The sequence below is a fragment of the Mizuhopecten yessoensis genome, unplaced genomic scaffold (assembly GCF_002113885.1).
Source record: "Mizuhopecten yessoensis strain PY_sf001 unplaced genomic scaffold, ASM211388v2 scaffold4813, whole genome shotgun sequence".
In the NCBI taxonomy this organism is placed as follows: Eukaryota; Metazoa; Mollusca; class Bivalvia; order Pectinida; family Pectinidae; genus Mizuhopecten; species Mizuhopecten yessoensis.
The window spans coordinates 31,901-51,398 of NW_018405734.1; the positions used below are offsets into that span (position 1 = coordinate 31,901).

Sequence of the window (19,498 nt, forward strand, 5' to 3'; positions counted from 1 at the left end):
CCCAAGGGCTGTAGGGTGGGGCTCAAAGGAGTCAGTGTGCTAAAATTTCTTCATTTTCCTTGTTAAGAATCAGAGGTGCTAGTTTCAAATCCTTTTTAGTCTGAAATCTGTATGCTAGATATTGAGTAAGGTGGTTTTATTGTTTTTTGTCACTTTGAATAATATTTCTGTTCATGTTAAAAACAAAATCAACTCTCTGTATAAATATATCAGGTGACCGTTAAGGCCCATGGGCCTCTTGTTTATAAATAGGCTTCAAACTTTGTAGATATGCAAGAGCAGGGTTATCTGTGAAGCCTTTGCTTCAAGTTAAATCTAGTTTAATTTTCACATGATCTCTTATGATTAAATGATAAGATTTTAATCAAACATACATTAGCTGGTGTACTACTTTATACTCAAGTCTCTCTCTGGGCATTGCATATTTGATGTCAGACTGCTATATTCTGATCGGCTGATAGCTTTCGGTGCAATATCCTATAATAGGAAGATCAATTTTGATCACTCTTGCTTGGAGTTGAACTCTTGATTTGGTTCGAAGTTCCATCAATATTTGATTGACTGGATATCATTCTGATTGGTTGATTGCTTTTTGTATGCCCAACTTCTTATGACGGAATGATCGGATATTGATAAAACTTGCTTGGTATACATATTTAACCTTACCGAAGCACTTATTTGCTCAAGTTTGATGTTTGGCAAATTCAACACCTATAATTGATGCTGCTGCATTGAGAAATATCTTTTGCATAATGATCAGATTTTGATCAAATTTGCTTCCTGGGGTTGAATGTTTGACAAATTCTGCACTTATTCAATGAGGCTGTTTTTATTGGCCGATGGCTTTCCATACAATATTTTGTGCTTGAACGTGCCTCATTACTACTAACCCAAATCTCTTACATGGGTTAGATGACAGGCAAATTCTGAGCATAATCAACAAGGTTGCTGATTTCTCATTGATGGCTGATGGCTTTCTGCACGCTATACTTATACATCTTATGAAGATCAAAACAATTGGATTTTAATTGAAATGAGTTCAATGGTAAACAGTACTTAGTAGATATCCTACAAATTCATATAACATCACATTTCCCGGGTCCTTATTACCAAGGTGGTCACCATCCATTGCTTTTGATTGGCCGACACATTTCTGGTTATTACTGTTGTTTCATTGTTATTGTTTTGTTCATACTTGGTGGTTAATGGTTCTTGGTGGATATATAATGAACATGCTGAAAAAGAAATTATAAACATGATACCCTAAAACAAAATGGTTGTCATAGCTAATCTACTTCGCTGAGATCTTTTAGATTGATATGTCTGTCTAAATTCTGGTCTGGTTTAATTTGTTCATTCTTGATGGTAAATGTATGGCATTTGTCAGATCACAAAATTGTGTAAGGCTTTATTAGTAATGCTTCAAATAGAGTCCAAAATGAACCTGTGGCTTCTGCTCAGCCAATGTATGGTAGATATATTTATAATACTGTCAGACAAATGGCAAGGATCTTGCTGTGACCTACGTCAGTAGATATAAAGCATTATCATGGTTATCTTTCTAGATTCAAATACAATCTAAAATCTCCATATCCATTGTACATTTTATTTTATGTATATTATTGAGTTAAAGATAATTGTACAGATAAGGTCTCAAATGAATTTATAACGAAAATAATTGTGTTAGCTAATATGTTTAGGATGAGTAAAAAGATTACAAATGTAGTAACATGCAATATGATCTGCCTTTGATTTAGCTATGTCCATTTATACCTTAAATAGAATGTCCAGGTCTTTGCTTTACAGACTTAATTATTTATTCAATTGTCAAGAAATTTCACATGATCCTTAGCATCACCTTTTGGACAACTTAGCGTTTGAATCTTCTGGGGGTCAACACCACTGTAAAATGGAAGATTTTTTATCACTTCCAATCACAAGTGTATAAGTAACAAACAATGTACCCAAACTGCTACTTTTATAATTCAGTGAAAGACATGGATTTATTTTTCTGCAAAATTGATTAATAAAGCCGCAAAATGTTTTTAAAGATTGTAAAAAAAGGAGAGGTTGTTTATTAGTATGGAATCCATGGATTTACTTGTTCGAGTTACTTTTCAGCAAGCCAACAAGGAAGTCAAAGACCTAGACAACAAGATGCAGGATCTTAAGTACCAAGTACGACAGGAGCTTGTCAAGAACGAAAATATTGAAAAGGTATATATACTTAAATAGCCTGGTTAGGAGCTTGTATCCAGACCCAGGCTTTCAGTCTCATAGCTAGTTTTATCCCATTGTTGATATCACAGCATAATGTCATTTTTTGTTGTTGAAAAGGGCAAGTTTAAACAAGAGGCCCAATCGCTCACCTGGTATTATTCTCAAAATTGTAACCTTAAAAGTGAACTAAAATAAAGCTACAGGCAAAATATCAGCGTTTTGACACAAAGCCATTCAAAAGAACCTGTTAAGAGATTTAAACTCATTAAGTTGAACAACCTTTATAGCCCTTCATCCAAGAATGCAACTTGCCAAATATCACCAGCCAAGACCTTTTTATTGAAAAGATTTATACACAATTGATCAGGTGTGACTTTGAAAGTGTGTCAAGGTCATTCACGTGAACAAACCTGAAAGCTTTTCATCTGAGCATGTTACTGGTCACATATCACCAACCTTTGCATTTCGGTTATTCAAAAGAAGTCGTTTAAATTTGTTAACAATATTTGACCCACGGTGAATATGATTCAAGGTCATTATTTTGAACTTTCAAACCTTTCATCCTAGTATGCTACTGGCTAAATATCATCATCCTAATAAATTTTTTTATTAAGGAGAAGTTGTTTAAGTTTGTTTGACATATTTAACTCCTGTAACCTTGAATATGGGTGAGGTAATCAATTTGACCAAACTTTGTAACCCTACATGTCTGATTGTTACTAGCAAATTATCATCACCCTGGACCTTTGGTTATTCAGAGGAAGTATAGTCATTTAAAGACTTCAACATATTTGACCCCTGTGACCTTGAATATGGATGAAAGTCATTTATTTGAACAAATTTGATAGCCCTTCATCTGTGCATCTGGCAAAATATCATCAAACTGATTTGATTTCAACATATTTGACCCCTGTGACATTGAATATGGTTGAAGATCATTCATTTAAACAAATTTGATAGACCAATTTGCTTCTGACCAACTATCATCACCGTGTACCTTTTGGTTATTCAGAAGAGGTTCGTTGAAAAGTTCAACATCAAGGCATGTATTTGACCCCTGTGACTTTGACAGACCTAACAAGTAATTCTGCAGACCTAACAAGTTACGCTACAGACCTGACAAGTTACACTACAGACCTAACAAGTAACAATACAGACCTGACAAGTTACACTACAGATCTAACATGTAGTACTACAGACCTAACAAGTAACACTACAGACCTAACAAGTAATACTACAGACCTAACAATTTACGCTACAGACCTAACAAGTTACACTACTGACCTAACATGTAGTACTACAGACCTAACAAGTAATACTACAGACCTAACAAGTTACACTACAGATCTAACATATAACACTACAGACCTAACAAGTTACACTACAGACCTAACAAGTTACACTACAGATCTAACATATAACACTACAGCCCTAACAAGTTACACTACAGACCTAACAAAGAACACTACAGACCTAACAAGTTACACTACGGACCTAACAAGTAACACTACAGACCTAACAAGTTACATTACAGACCTATTAAGTAACACTACATACCTTACGAGTAACACTACTGACCTAACAAGTTACACTACAGACCTAATAAGTAACACTACAGACCTAACAAGTAACACTACTGACCTAACATGTAGCACTACAGACCTAACAAGTAATACTACATACCTAACAAGTTACACTACAGACCTAATATGTAACACTACAGACCTAACAAGTAACACAACAGACCTAACAAGTTACACTACAGACCTAATAAGTAACACTACAAACCTAACAAGTAACACTACAGACCTAACAAGCAATACTACAGACCTAACAATTTACTCTACAGACCCAACAAGTTACACTACAGACCTAACAAGTGACACTACAGACCTAACAAGTAACACTACAGACCTTACAAGTAACACTACAGACCTAACAAGTTACATTACAGACCTATTAAGTAACACTACATACCTTACAAGTAACACTACTGACCTAACAAGTTACACTACAGACCTAATAAGTAACACTACAAACCTAACAAGTAACACTACAGACCTAACAAGTTACATTACAGACCTATTAAGTAACACTACATACCTTACAAGTAACACTTCTGACCTAACAAGTTACACTACAGACCTAATATGTAACACTACAGACCTAACAAGTAACACTACTGACCTAACATGGAGTACTACAGACCTAACAAGTAACACTACTGACCTAAGATGTAGTACTACCGACCTAACAAGTAATACTACAGACCTAACAATTTACGCTACAGACCTAACAAGTTACACTACTGACCTAACATGTAGCACTACAGACCTAACAAGTAACACTACAGACCTTACAAGTAACACTACAGACCTAACAAGTTACATTACAGGCCTATTAAGTAACACTACATACCTTACAAGTAACACTTCTGACCTAACAAGTTACACTACAGACCTAATAAGTAACACTACAAACCTAACAAGTAACACTACAGACCTAACAAGTTACATTACAGGCCTATTAAGTAACACTACATACCTTACAAGTAACACTACTTACCTAACAAGTTACACTACAGACCTAATAAGTAACACTACAGACCTAACAAGTAATACTACATACCTAACAAGTTACACTACAGACCTAATATGTAACACTACAGACCTAACAAGTAACACAACAGACCTAACAAGTTACACTACAGACTTAACAAGTTACACTACAGACCTAACAAAGTACAATACAGACCTAACAAGTTACACTACAGACCTAACAAAGTACACTACAGACCTAACAAGTTACACTACAGATCTAACATGTAGTACTACAGACCTAATAAGTTACGCTACAGACCTAACAAGTTACACTACAGATCTAACAAGTTACACTACAGGTCTAACATAGAGTACTACAGACCTAACAAGTTACACTACAGACCTATCATAGAGTACTACAGACCTAATGGTAACACTACATGTTAATCCCATTATGTATATATAACCACACAGTGCAGGGGAGGTAATAGATATGGGACTTGTAATAGTTACTCCCCTTTACTGGAACTCTTTGTTAGGAGAGGTTAGGTGGCAGAGTACAGTAGAAATGGCTTGACCCTAAAAATAAAGGGCATGTCTCGGATAAACATGGACAGCGGATTCATCCTGCACAACACACCTACATATATATATATATTTATAAACTACATTTTGAATAGGTGTTTTTTAGAAGAACATATTTTTTTTTCAAAAAGTGATTTCCCCAGATTTTGGACTTCTGAAAACCATGGTTACCACATCAAAAAACACCAAAATATGCAAAAACTCATGGTTTTTAACCCAGAATTTGACCCCCGCAAGTAGAATTGTTTTTCTTAAAACCTGTCTGAAATTAAATATCGCCTACTCGGTAACAGAAATACTCACGTTTTAGCATAGGTCATTCCGGTGGATTTTTCACAATATTTACACATGTGCTGAGTACAAAAATAGACTACATGAAAAGCTAGCTTTTGTTGTGTAGACACAGATTTGTAAATGCCCAAAATTATAGTCTCAAACCAAATTTGAATTTATTTTTTGAAAAATTATGAAGCCCACATAGTCCACTTCATCATGTATATGCCAATTTTAGTGCTGATTTTTTTTTAAATTTTGATACATGTTATATTACAGGGGTTATTCATTGTATAAAAATATCACCCATGGCCACCGTACGCTACTGTACTCTGCTACCTTACTTTGAGTGAATAAAGATGGTGGAAGCACATGTCACAGTTAAGTTGAGAAGTGTATTAACAGTGGTAGCAGAGCGAACTGTGACATTTAGTCAGTGTAAAGGGAGTGTAGTTGGAATACAGAGAGTGTATACAAAGTGTAAGGAGACATTACAGTGTCAGGACAGTGTCACAAGGTGAGAAGAGACAATGACAACAAAAATCAACCCCCCCACTTTTCACACAGGGAAATCCTATGAACTTTATAAACAGGAGCTGTTAGCATGGAATGAAATTACAGAACTAGCAGCTGGTAAAAGGGGTGTGGCTATAGCTCTTAGTATGCCAGAGGGAGGTGAGCATAGAATTAGGGAGAAAGTATTCGACCAAATTCCTTTGGAAGATTTAAAGAAAGACGATGGTTTCAAAACCCTGACAACTTTTCTGGATAAACATCTTGCAAAAGATGACCTTGCAAATAGTTTGGAAAAATTTGAGGACTTTGAAGATCTCAAAAGGAGTGAAGGTCAGTCAATCAATGAATTTATTGCCAGTTTTGATTGTGCATACAGAAAAATAGAGAAAAAGAACATGAAACTACCATCAGAAATTCTGGCATTTAAACTTCTCAGGAATGCCAACGTCACAAAAGAAGAAAAGATGCTGGTGTTGACAGGCATGAATTATGCGAACCGAGATACGTTGTACGAGGAAGCCAAAACTTCACTGAAAAAGTTTAAAGGGGGAGGTGGACTTGATCATGTTAAAAGTGATACAACAGCGATCAAACTCGAACCAACATTTTTGGCAGAAAATGATGAAGCGTTATGGGCAGCAGGTTATGTGAAGAGGGGGGGCTATGGTAACAGAAGAGGAGGGCGTCCGTATAGGGGGTATGGACGAGGTTCACCGCCAGGATTTCGGTCATCTCAGCGAGGAGTGAAAAATCTCAATCCGAATGGGTTCGATGGTAAAGTTCTTACATGTAAGTCGTGTGGATCATACCGACATCTTGTCGCCAAATGTCCTGACAGTTGGGAAAATATGTTGAAAGTAAACATAGCTGAGGAGGAAGAACATACCGTTTTATTTACTGGGTATCATAAGGAGGACATAACTCAACTTGGCTCCGATACACGGAACAGCGCGTGCAGTAGTACCGTTTGCGGAAACACTTGGCTACAGACATACCTGGATTCACTCGGCGAGGATGAACGTAGTAAGGTTGTTAGTCAGACAGGTCACAGAATCTTCAAGTTTGGTGGAGGGACAAAGTAAAAATCTGATGGTGAATATGAACTTCCCATGTGCATTGTCGGGAAACAGGTAACGGTCAAAACGGATGTAGTGGACTCTGACATACCATTGTTGTTGTCGCGGTCAGCAATGAAAAAGAGGTGGCGTTAAACTTAACTTAACGTCGTCTGGCCATTATTGTGTTCCGATTGACAAAACCGAAACACTCTGTGTTGATGACGTAAATACAGTCAAGCTAGAGGAACAGGGTCCAGAAAAACGAATGTCAACCTTGTTGAAATTACACCGCCAGTTCGCTCACCCACCGAAGAAAAGACTAGTAGCGTTACTGAAGGATGCTGGAGCGTGGAAAGAGGAGTATGAGGAGGTCTTGTCTGAAATAGAGGCAAAGTGTGAACTGTGTAAGGTGTACGCCAAAACACCAGCGCGGCCAGTCGTGGCATTACCGATGGCAAGAGAATTTAATGAGAAAGTGGCAATGGATCTGAAACAGTATAAGGGCCGATGGATATTACACATGATCGACATGTGGTCCCGATAAACAGTTTCCGTTTCATCAGTCGTAAGAAACCCAGCAACGTGATTGATGCTTTGATGAAGAACTGGGTAGGTGTGTTCGGAGTCATATGGGATCATTGATGACTGACAATGGGGGAGAGTTTAACTCTGAGGAAACGCGCGAGATCACTTCAATTTTGAACGTACGTGTGTGCACCACTGCAGGAATGAGCCCCTTTCAGAATGGTTTATGTGAACGTGTTCATGCTGTTACTGACATGATGTTACTGAAACTTAGAGCAGAAAACTCCAACATAGAACTTGAAACTCTACTGTCATGGGCTAACATGGCAAAGAACTCATTACAAATGTGGAACGGTTTCAGAAGCCACCAACTAGTGTTTGGAAAGAACCCAAATCTACCTAACGTCATGCATGCATTGGAAGGGAGTACAACGAGCGAGGTATTCTTCAAGCACATGAATGCTCTTTACGAGACACGAAAGGCCTACATACAAACTGAAGCTGACGAAAGGCTAAGGCGCGCATTACGGTCAAAAGTGAGAGCGGCAGAACAGGTGTTTGAAAATGGCGATAAGGTATTTTATAAACGAGAGGGAAAGGAGCGCTGGCTCGGTCCAGGGAAAGTCGTGTTTCAGGACGGTAAAGTTGTGTTCGTGAGGCACGGAGGGGTATTTGTTCGAGTGTCGCCAAACAGACTGTGTAAAGTTAACGGACCTATACATGACAGTACAATAGAGGAAAAAGACACAGTAGAGGAACGAGATGACAAAAATGTAGAAAAAGGTGATCAAACTGTAACGGAAAAGGTCGGGAACACACCAGATGTCGACAACCAGGATGTACAAGGTCATAATGTCGCGGAGCAGCAAGGTCACAATGCTGAAGGCCAAGGTCGTGATGTTCAGGGTCAAGGTCAAACTCATATTACGGCAAATCGGTATATTGAGTACAAGTTGCCAGGATCTGAGGATTGGACAAGTGCGAAGTTATTGAGTAGGGCAGGCAAGGCTACAGGAAAGAACAGAACTTGGTATAATGTGCAGGACGATATCAGTAATGAGATGAAAAGTGTCGATTTGGGTTGCGTAGAATGGAAGTTCTTAGACAGACAAAACAATGAGGAAACGGTAAATGCTACGACAGAGGATGACGACACAAGTAGTGAATTGGCCAAGCAAGCTGAGCTACAAAAACTGCATGAATTTGAAACGTACGAGAAAGTTGAAGACCAAGGACAAAACACTATATCAACAAGATGGGTAATTGCAAGGAAAGATGGCAATACAAGGGCTCGACTTGTGGTGAGAGGTTTTGAAGAACGGTCATTTATTCCCAAGGATAGCCCCACTGTAGGAAAAGGGGCAATGAGAATATTTCTCACAGTATCGGCGAGTAAAAACTGGAATGTCAAAACTACAGATATCAAATCGGCATTCTTACAAGGGAATGAATTGGACCGTGACGTGTATATTAAACCACCTATAGATAGTCTTACGGAGAGCGGGTTTATATGGAAACTCAAACATGTTTTTTACGGACTTAAAGATGGAGCAAGACGTGCTTCACAAAAGCAGTGTCTACTCAGTGAACATGAACAGTCACAATACTGTAGGTTAGTCGGTCAGTTGAATTGGGCAGTACAAGGATCACGACCTGATCTAGCGTTTGAACTAGTGGACTTGAGCACAAAACTTACTTCAGCAACTGTAAGCAATCTAACATGTGCTGTAAAAACCATAGGAAAGTTAAAAGGTTTAAGGCCCATTCAGCTGTTTCCACCTCTTCGAGGTCAGGTGACCAAGGACTGGGAGATCATCGTATTTAGTGACGCGGCATTGGGAAACCTTAATAACAACCAAGGGAGCACTGGAGCACATATCGTTTTGATAAAGGATCGTTATGGAAACTGTTGTCCGATCTATTGGAAGTCAAACAAAATCAAGCGAGTCGTGCGTTCTACCATAGCGGCTGAAGCGTTAAGTCTACAAGAAGGACTAGAATCCGGAATGTACTACAGGAAGTTAGTGGAAGGCATCTACAGAATCGAGGATCAGAGCTTACCCATCACTACATCTATTGACAACAAAAGTGTGATTGAGGCTTTACAGTCAACTAAACTGGTTGATGACAAACGACTGCGAATCGATATCGCCGGAATTTTAGAAATGAAACTAAACAATCGAGTTGAAATTAAATGGTGTCCGGGAAAAATACAACTGGCTTAATAAATTCACTGACGAAGCGAGGAGCATCCGATATCGAACTGTTAAATGTACTTCAGAGAGGGAAAATGCCAGAGGAATTTGTGTGATGTGCTATGTGTAGGCAAGGGGCATAATAATCCCCTTTACCGGAGGATAGTCTAATCCAGTGATGGTTTCTACTCTATATCCATTGTTAAATACATTGTAAATACTGTATATAGTTTAATTTCATACCGGGACGGTAATACTTGATTTAGTAATTTGAACATTTTCAATTACGTTCGACTTTAAAAAGTGATTTTGATTTATGGACTAAACATTTTTGATTTTCACTTTATGGACAATTGCCATCACAAAAAGAAGAAATTATAATTAATGTTAATCCCATTATGTATATATAACCACACAGTGCAGGGGAGGTAATAGATATGGGACTTGTAGTAGTTACTCCCCTTTACTGGAACTCTTTGTTAGGAGAGGTTACTTTGAGTGAATAAAGATGGTGGAAGCACATGTCACAGTTTAGTTGAGAAGTGTATTAACACTACATACCTTACAGGTAATGCTACTAAAATCTTCTTCATTAGACTCGGATGTTTCACAATCAAATATTCTTCATGGATAGAAAAGTCCTTATCTAATCTTATCTGCTTTATCTAAATTGTAAATTGTATTACCCCCAGGTCATTAGCTCTCCCTTTGGGAGAGGGTACAGTTTATTATAGTTTATAGAGGTAAATAACACTTTTTGGTATATTTTATCTAATCACAGCAAGATATCATTCTATCTTCGTTCAAATAGTTGTGATGAGATGGCAATTAGACTGTATGAAAAAATAATATCCGTCCTTGCCCCAGGGGCTGGAGGGAGGGGTGGGGGCAAAAAGGGGAATTGGCTGATTATTCAAAAAATTATATGGTCCCAAGCCCACAGGGGCCTGAGGGGCGGGGCCAAAAAGGGTAAAATTGACTAAAATTTCAAAAACTTCTTCTCAAAATCCAGAATACTCTTCATAGATGGAAGGGTCTTAAGGTGCTTTACTTAAATTGTGAATTTCTTGACCCTGGGGTCTCACGTTTTCCCCTGGGGAAAGTAATTCAATTAAGGTTAGCATTATCAGTATTGGGTAGCAGTTTGATGGTATGCACATATCAGCACTGACTGACCCCCCAGGGGCTGATGGGTGGGGCCAAAAAGGGTTGAATTGACTGAAATTTCAAAAATCTTCTTCTCAAGACCCAGATATGGTAGAATCAAATACTCTTCATAGATGGAAGGGTCTTAAGGTGCTTTACTAAAATTGTGAATTTCATGACCCTGGGGTCTCGCGTTTCCCTGGGGAAGGAGGGAGGGGGGGTGGGGGGCATAATTAGTCATGGTTTATGATGGCAAATAATACTTTGAATATTAGATAACTTGATTGGAATTATAACCCTAAGTTGACAGTTTGATACTTTGTAAATTTTGAGCCATCCCTACCCCCAAGGGCTGTAGGGTGGGCCCAATGGAGTCTGTGTGCTAAAACAAAATTTCTTCATTTTCCTTGTTTAGAATCAGTGGTGCTAGTTTCAAATACTTTTCAGTCTTAAATCTGCATGCTAGATATTGAATAAGGTGGTTTTATTGTTTTTTGTCACTTTAAATAATATTTCTGTTCATGTTAAAAACAAAAATCAACTCTCTGTATAAATATATCAGGTGATCGTTAAGGCCCATGGGCCTCTTGTTTTATATTTATTTTTTTGTAAATTATCTTTTTATTCAGATTTTTCATCAATGCAATGTACATGTACAATAAATAGCAAAACATTCACTCATTTGTATACTGGCACATACATACATAAACCTTTATCTGGTATGTCCACATTTGTCATAGATTACATACGTTCTCAGGATGATATTTAACCACACTAGCATAAACTTACATACTCATTTCCGTCTATTTTTACATTTTAACATTTTATTACCCATATATATGCATCCATCCATGTCTCTGACATATATATGTCTCAACAATTCATTGCTATGTCTCGTGTAAAAATAGAACACATATCCACCTTCATCACATATGGTATATATCTTTATGCTGGAAACAATATCTGCACTAAATTATACATAACCGCACATACTGTATAACTCATGTCCATGTCAAAAACACCCATGTCCATGTATAAACATAATTAATATGATTTCACCCTACTCACTTGTGGTCAACTCACACAAATCCATTTGCATGATATTAGATTAGACATTTTCAGACATTCCTGTATCTACTAGTACTGATTATTGATATATAAATTTATGCAAAGAGAAGAAATATCAGTCCCACACAAAAAGGTAAATGAGAAATTTGCACAGACTGTCTACTGAGTACATTGCATTGTCTTTATTAGAAAGAGGAATTGAGATAGAGTTTGAGAAAATAAAAAGAAAGGGAGAACAGAGAACAAAGAAAAAAGAGAAGAAATGTAGGAAAAGTTGGGCGAGATGGTGGAAAAAGAGGTGGATATTCACTCATGTATACTATATTATATATAGGTAATATATCGGCTTTGTGAAGGGCAGAAATTAAAATATGTATGATGGAGTATGTCTTAAAGATAATAATTATAATGATAATATGATAATAAAAATGTATTACAACTTAATTAGTTTGTCCCATTTTTTCCAGTCATTTTCAAATTTATGTTTAGCTTTTTCATCCTTACCATTAACAATGTATTTTTGAATCTGATAGTTGACTTTTATTATGTTTACAAGAGCGTTTATATTTAATGAGTTATGTAAACATCTCATTCTGTAAATATACTGCTTTTTAATGATGATGATTTCATTATCTACTCAATTACTGGGAAGAAAAATTCTGATCCTATCCCAGGGGTTGGCTAAGCAGAAAATTGTCTAATTGACAATAGCTATTTTATTTCTCAGTAGCAAAATGATTTCATTGAAAAGTGTTTAAAGCTTTTTTCCTTTGGTGACATGCCAAGTATTGTATTTCACTTTGTTTACATGTTGATTTCAACATCACATCTCAGTGCCTAAATTATAACTCAGGTGACTGCTAAGGCCCTCTTGTTATGTTTTTGTTCTGGAACATAAATATTCTTTTAATTTTCCCTGAGTAGAATTTGGAAACAATTCCAAAATTGAAAGAGGAGATCAAGGAGAAAGAAAAGAACCTGCAGAGCATGCAGAAAGATTTAGAAGAGAAGACGATATTACTGGCCACTTCGCGAAAGGCTGTCAGAGAGTACCGAGAGCAGCTCAGAGTATGTACAACTAAAATCAGAGTATGTACAACTAAAATCAGAGTATGTACAACTAAAATCAGAGTATGTACAACTAAAATCAGAGTATAACTAAAGTCAGAGTATAACTAAAGTCAGAGTATGTACAACTAAAGTCAGAGTAATAGTACAACTAAAATCAGAGTAATAGTACAACTAAAGTCAGAGTATGTAAAACTTAAGTCAAAGTATGTACAACTAAAGTCAGAGTATGTAAAACTTAAGTCAAAGTATAACTAAAGTCAGAGTATGTTCAACTAAAGTCAGAGTATGTACAATTAAAGTCAGAGTATGTACAACTTAAGTCAGAGTATAACTAAAGTCAGAGTATGTACAACTAAAGTCAGAGTAATAGTACAACTAAAATCAGAGTAATAGTACAACTAAAGTCAGAGTATGTTCAACTAAAGTCAGAGTATGAACAACTAAAGTCAGAGTATGTAAAACTTAAGTCAAAGTATGTACGACTAAAGTCAGAGTATGTACAACTTAAGTCAGAGTATAACTAAAGTCAGAGTATGTACAACTAAAGTCAGAGTAATAGTACAACTAAAGTCAGAGTATGTACAACTAGAGTCCGAGTATGTAGAACTAGAGTCAGAGTATGTACAACTAAAGTCAGTATGAACAACTAAAGTCAGAGTAATAGTACCACTAAAGTCAGAGTATGTACAACTAAAGTCAAAGTATGTACAATTAAAGTCAGAGTATGTTCAACTAAAGTCAAAGTATGTACAACTAGAGTCAGAGTATGTACAACTAAAGTCAGTATGAACAACTAAAGTCAGAGTAATAGTACAACTAAATTCAGAGTATGTACAACTAAAGTCAGAGTAATAGTACAACTAAAATCAGAGTAATAGTGCAACTAAAGTCAGAGTATGTTCAACTAAAGTCAGATTATGAAAAACTAAAGTCAGAGTATGTAAAACTTAAGTCAGTATGTACGACTAAAGTCAGAGTATGTACAACTTAAGTCAGAGTATAACTAAAGTCAGAGTATGTACAACTAAAGTCAAAGTATGTACAATTAAAGTCAGAGTATGTTCAACTAAAGTCAAAGTATGTACAACTAGAGTCAGAGTATGTACAACTAAAGTCAGTATGAACAACTAAAGTCAGAGTATAACTAAAGTCAGAGTATGTACAATTAAAGTCAGAGTATGTACAACTTAAGTCAGAGTATAACTGAAGTCAGAGTATGTACAACTAAAGTCAGAGTATGTACAACTAGAGTCCGAGTATGTAGAACTAGAGTCAGAGTATGTACAACTAAAGTCAGTATGAACAACTAAAGTCAGAGTATAACTAAAGTCAGAGTATGTACAACTAAAGTCAAAGTATGTACAATTAAAGTCAGAGTATGTTCAACTAAAGTCAAAGTATGTACAACTAGAGTCAGAGTATGTACAACTAGAGTCAGAGTATGAACAACTAAAGTCAGAGTAATAGTACCACTAAAGTCAGAGTATGTACAACTAAAGTCAGAGTAATAGTACAACTAAAGTCAGAGTAATAGTAAAACTTCAGTCAAAGTATGGACAACTTGAGTCTAATATTTCACTTCTCACTCTGTATCATATGCTAGGACCTATGCAAAAACTCCTCTTCATCTTGGCGTTCAACATTGGCCTCAGAAAACAGGAAATTGATTCAAGTATTCTTTCAAGTATCATGCATTATGTGTACTTTACAGGAGTTAGAGAGGAAAGCTTTACAATCAGAAAACCTAACAGAGGAGCTGGACATTGTCCAGTGTGAAGTGACCACTCTCAAGAAACTCTTACAGGGGAAAGACTTCCTCATCATGCAGAAGTCCAAAGCTTTAGATCTTGCAAAGGTAAGAAGTTAGTAGCCAAGGGGAGATAATTAGGGCCACGTATCGAAGATACGGGTGCCCTATAGTAATCACTCTGTCTGTCTGTCTGTCTGTCTGTCCGTCTGTCCGTCCACAAATTCTGTTCCTGGCTGATAACTTTGGTATTTATTGACCGATGTACATGAAACTTGGTCAAGATGTTAAGTTCACAAAAATACACATTGAGGTCAAAAATCGAGGTCAAAGGTCAAGGTCATTATGTTCAAAGGTCAAGGTCAAATTTTACATCTTTCACTGATGAACATTTTGCTATGACATAATGAAGCAAAGTTAATCAGAATTAAACAAGGAGTCAACTTCGCAAAGTTCAAGGTCATCGGGTCAGAGGTCAAGGTCAAATTTTGTAGCTTTGCACTGGTGAACATTTTGTTATGACATTATGAAGCAAAGTTGATCAGAATTAAACAAGGAGTCAACTGACCAAAGGTCAAGGTCATTTGGTCAGGGGTCAAGGTCAAATTTTGTAGCTTTTCACTGGTGAACATTTCGCTATGACATTTTGAAGCGAAGTTGTTCGGAATCAAACAAAGAGACACACTGAGGTAAAAAGTCGAGGTCAAAGATCAAGGTCATTAGATTCAAAGGTCAAGGTCAAATTTGCATATCTTCACTGATAAACATTTTGTTATGACATGATGAAGCAAAGTTGATCAGAACTAAACAAGGAGTCAACTGACCTTAGGTCCAGATCAAGGGTTCCAAAGGGTCAAGGTCAAGTTTTGTGTTTTTCACTGATGATCATTTTGTTATGATATCAAGAAGCAAAGTTGGTCGGAATTAAAGAATAAGTCAACTGACCAAAGTTCAGGGTCACTAGGTTAATGGTCAAGGTCATTTGGGTCCAAAGGTCAAAGACAAAGTGGATCTCTGACTTTGACCCTGGCTCTTGATGTAGGAGGTATATAAGGTGAAATAAAACAAATCAAAGCTAACAAATGAGTATTGCACCGGTATTTACATTTCTGTTAGCCCAGCAAATATGGAGGTGGAAGGAAACGAGACTCAAATCATAGTACATGTAAAATATATATTTTGCTTCCTTGCGATTCTTTTTGAAGTCCAAATGTCAAACGTCAAGCTCAGCTATATAGGCAGAATGCTTCTTGATGATTATGGGGGATATATTGCCACAAGACGGGGCCCTTACTGACCTGTCAGTGTTCTAGTTTTATTTTAACCTTACAGTGGGTCCCTCAAGATATGTTACTCCAGAGCTTGTTCTCTATCAGGAATAAACTAGTTAACAGAGTCATCATCAAAAGTACCTGATTTCAATTGAAAGGAGGGGGGGGGGGGGGGGGGGGTGGTATCCAAAATTGCCCCACCTTTAATTTCAATTTGGTGAGGTTTAGAACTAAACCTTATCACAACAAAAACACCCATTAAAATTTCAAATGAGTGTTTATTTGTTACTTTGTATTTATATATATATTAAAGTTAGTGGCCCTTTTAACAGCCGATAACATTTGCAGATAATGATTTATAAGATGCAAGATTATAAAATATATTTGAATGACAGACTTGAAAAAAGAAGGAAGAGAAAAATGATGCAAGGTTTTGAGTTTGTTTTCAAACTCGTAATTCTAGATTCACAAGAAAACAATTTATTTCAAGCTTTGTCGGAATTTCTTAGGCCTGGGGTGCAGCTGTTGATTTTGAAGATTGCTATGATAGCTAAGATAAAAAAAACTATACTTAAGGTATGAGCATTGCACACATTCCTATAGTTCTTTGACCAACTGGGCATTGGCAGTAGTAATCTTTATTGGATTACTATCAATTGGTGTTATGCTGTACTGAATCCAAACATTATATTTACTCTGGCTCTTTTATCAGGAATAAATCTGACAACGGATGAGGTCTTGCGAGTGCTGATACACCCATATTTCATAATCTCCATCATCACTAATATGTACACTAGCTGATATAGCCTGGAGCTAATGATAACTGGCAGGTGCCGCACATTATAGTCTTCAAATGTTCCAAATTGAGCTCTGGAAATGTGAATGATGATGCATCCATCTTTATGAATTTTGAATTTGCTCTCTTTGAGAGAGCTGGTTCTGTTTTTACCTTCTGAGCCAAACAGTTTGTTTTTGTTAGTCGAAACTTCATCTGTTGTGTGAGTTCTCTCCCGTACAGAAATATTCAGTCTCTGGCACACTATCGCCGTATGTTCAGATTTCATGCAAATTAGGTTTCTGGCGATATCGCCAGAATATCATCGCAGGTTTCTGGTGATGTTGTGGCATACTCATTCCAATGCTCTAAAAGACTCACTAGGTTCTGGTGCGTTTGGGGCGATATAACAAGAGTGTCACCAGAATGTGCGGGTGCGTTTGCGGCGATATCACCAGAACGTCACCAGAATGTTCTGGCGTACTTGCAGCGATATAGCTAGAATGTTCCGGTGCACTTGCTGTGATATTGCCACAGGCTAGGGTTCTGGTGATATTGTGACTCACCCACACTGCATGTCATGGCAAGCAAGGTTGGGATTCCCACAACCAAATACATGACAATATTACAACAGGTTTGTGGAGTACATATAGTTTAGATAATAATTCATAGCTTATATTGATCAGAGATTGGATTTAAAGTTCAACACATATATATGGATCATTTCACAATGTAGTATTTGTTAATAGTAGTTATCAATAATATTAATATGTCTTTTTCAAACAAAGACAGGACCCGTAAAACAGGTCCTTGATTGTTAAGAGAGGAAAACTACTAATAGTTTCATTTTCCAAACGTTCAGTTTCAGACTCTCTTTTGTGCAGATACTTTATGCAGCACTTCGGACAAATACTAATATCTTCATTCGAGCAATCTATGCCACTTTTAGTCAGTTTATCCAAAAGCCATTTCTATTGTGGATTTTTTACATTTCTTGTACCGTTACATTTACGAGATTTCCTGAAGACCTAATGGCAACCATCACCAATACATTTACTTTTCATTATGAGATGAATATTACCAAATAAGTATGAAATATCACCTAAAAGCAACGTAAAAAGAAAACTCTGATGATAAAATGTATAAAAAAAATGATAGCAAAATGTATAAGAACAAATTCTAAAAAGTGACAAGGATATTACATTTGATGTCAAAATTGATTGTTAACAAAAACTTTATCATCACGCTAAGTGATGAAGAAAATCTGAATTTGGAATTGTTTGTGACCTAACATGCACTTATTGTTGGCTTGCAACAAATTTCATTACCAATTACATGTAATCAGGTGCCTTACTTTCTGGTGGATGTCAGGGAGGTATCTTAGGCCCTCACCTTTTTGGGGTATACAGGGTACCTTATTGTGCGATATGAATACTTTCCACAATTTTTTTTCCCACTGAATTTTTGCACACATACTTGAAATAACACCATTTTTCATACTATAAAAAATATTTGGTATAGAAGAATAAAAAGAATGAAAAATCTTGTATATTACATTAAAATTTTCACAAAATGTTCGATTAGCCGAACAATCTGGAGGATAAATATATTATTTCAGCATCACATGGAAGAAATTGTTCTCTCCAAAGTATAATGATGAAAAGAAATATGATTTTTTTTCTGAAAAATACATTCAGGCTGATATTCCATTTTTCGACCCCATGCTGTAATGAGTTTAATTAATCATCTAAATAATTAGTAGAGTGATTCAATGTAATAACATCAGATGTATAAGGGATTGAAAAAAGTTAAAACAGCAGCATAAATCTGGTAGCACTTCTGAAACGAAAGCTATGAGGGGGCAGGCTCCTATCTAAATTTAACATAGCTGGAAATATTCCCTTTATAATATTTCAGGTAAATTTTGTTTGAGGCTAACATAGGATTTAATGATGAAGTGTGAAACTCTCTGGTTACAGTATAGTAAGTCTGACATATAATTGCCATTTAAAATCGTCCTAAAGGCGCCTTTGTAAATCATGTACTTTTATTTCTTCTTGTTTCCCTTGCTTTAAGGATGTAATCATGACCATGAAACAGTCAGCAGCCCCGGAACAGATAGAGAAAATCATACGGCTGTTGGAGAAGATTTGGAACCGTCCCCCACAATACATCTCTAATGGCAGCCTCAGGTTGGCAGTGTAATATTACATGGCGTGTGAAGCCCTCGGTCATATAAGATAACGTATCTTTATAAATATAATTATATATTTATTTATATCATTGCATCCCTTAGTGAAATTATCCATAGTCAGCATTTAATTATTCCCCTGCTTTGACCAAACTCAGGGATATATAATACACCTTCCACAATTCTTAAAATGTTCACAAACCAAGTCATGGTGTTCATTGTGTCCTCGTAAACCAAACAATTTACATGTGTAAAAAAAAAATCATGCATTGCAGATGTTATGCTTTGTCATCCAACAACGACCCCCCCCCCCCCCC

At 36.6% G+C, this 19,498-nt stretch overlaps 1 protein-coding gene across 1 annotated transcript in view; it reads left to right on the forward strand.

Moving 5' to 3' along the window:
* LOC110449751 (coiled-coil domain-containing protein 186-like) overlaps window positions 1-19,498 on the forward strand; it is a gene marked incomplete at its 5' end in the record, with an annotated part of 70,896 nt that overhangs the window by 14,045 nt on the left and 37,353 nt on the right. The window contains 4 exons of the mRNA XM_021496808.1: window positions 2,122-2,217; window positions 13,051-13,194; window positions 14,909-15,052; window positions 19,067-19,182. Of these exons, the coding sequence (XP_021352483.1) occupies window positions 2,122-2,217; window positions 13,051-13,194; window positions 14,909-15,052; window positions 19,067-19,182 (500 nt within the window). The remainder of the gene's footprint in view (window positions 1-2,121; window positions 2,218-13,050; window positions 13,195-14,908; window positions 15,053-19,066; window positions 19,183-19,498) is intronic.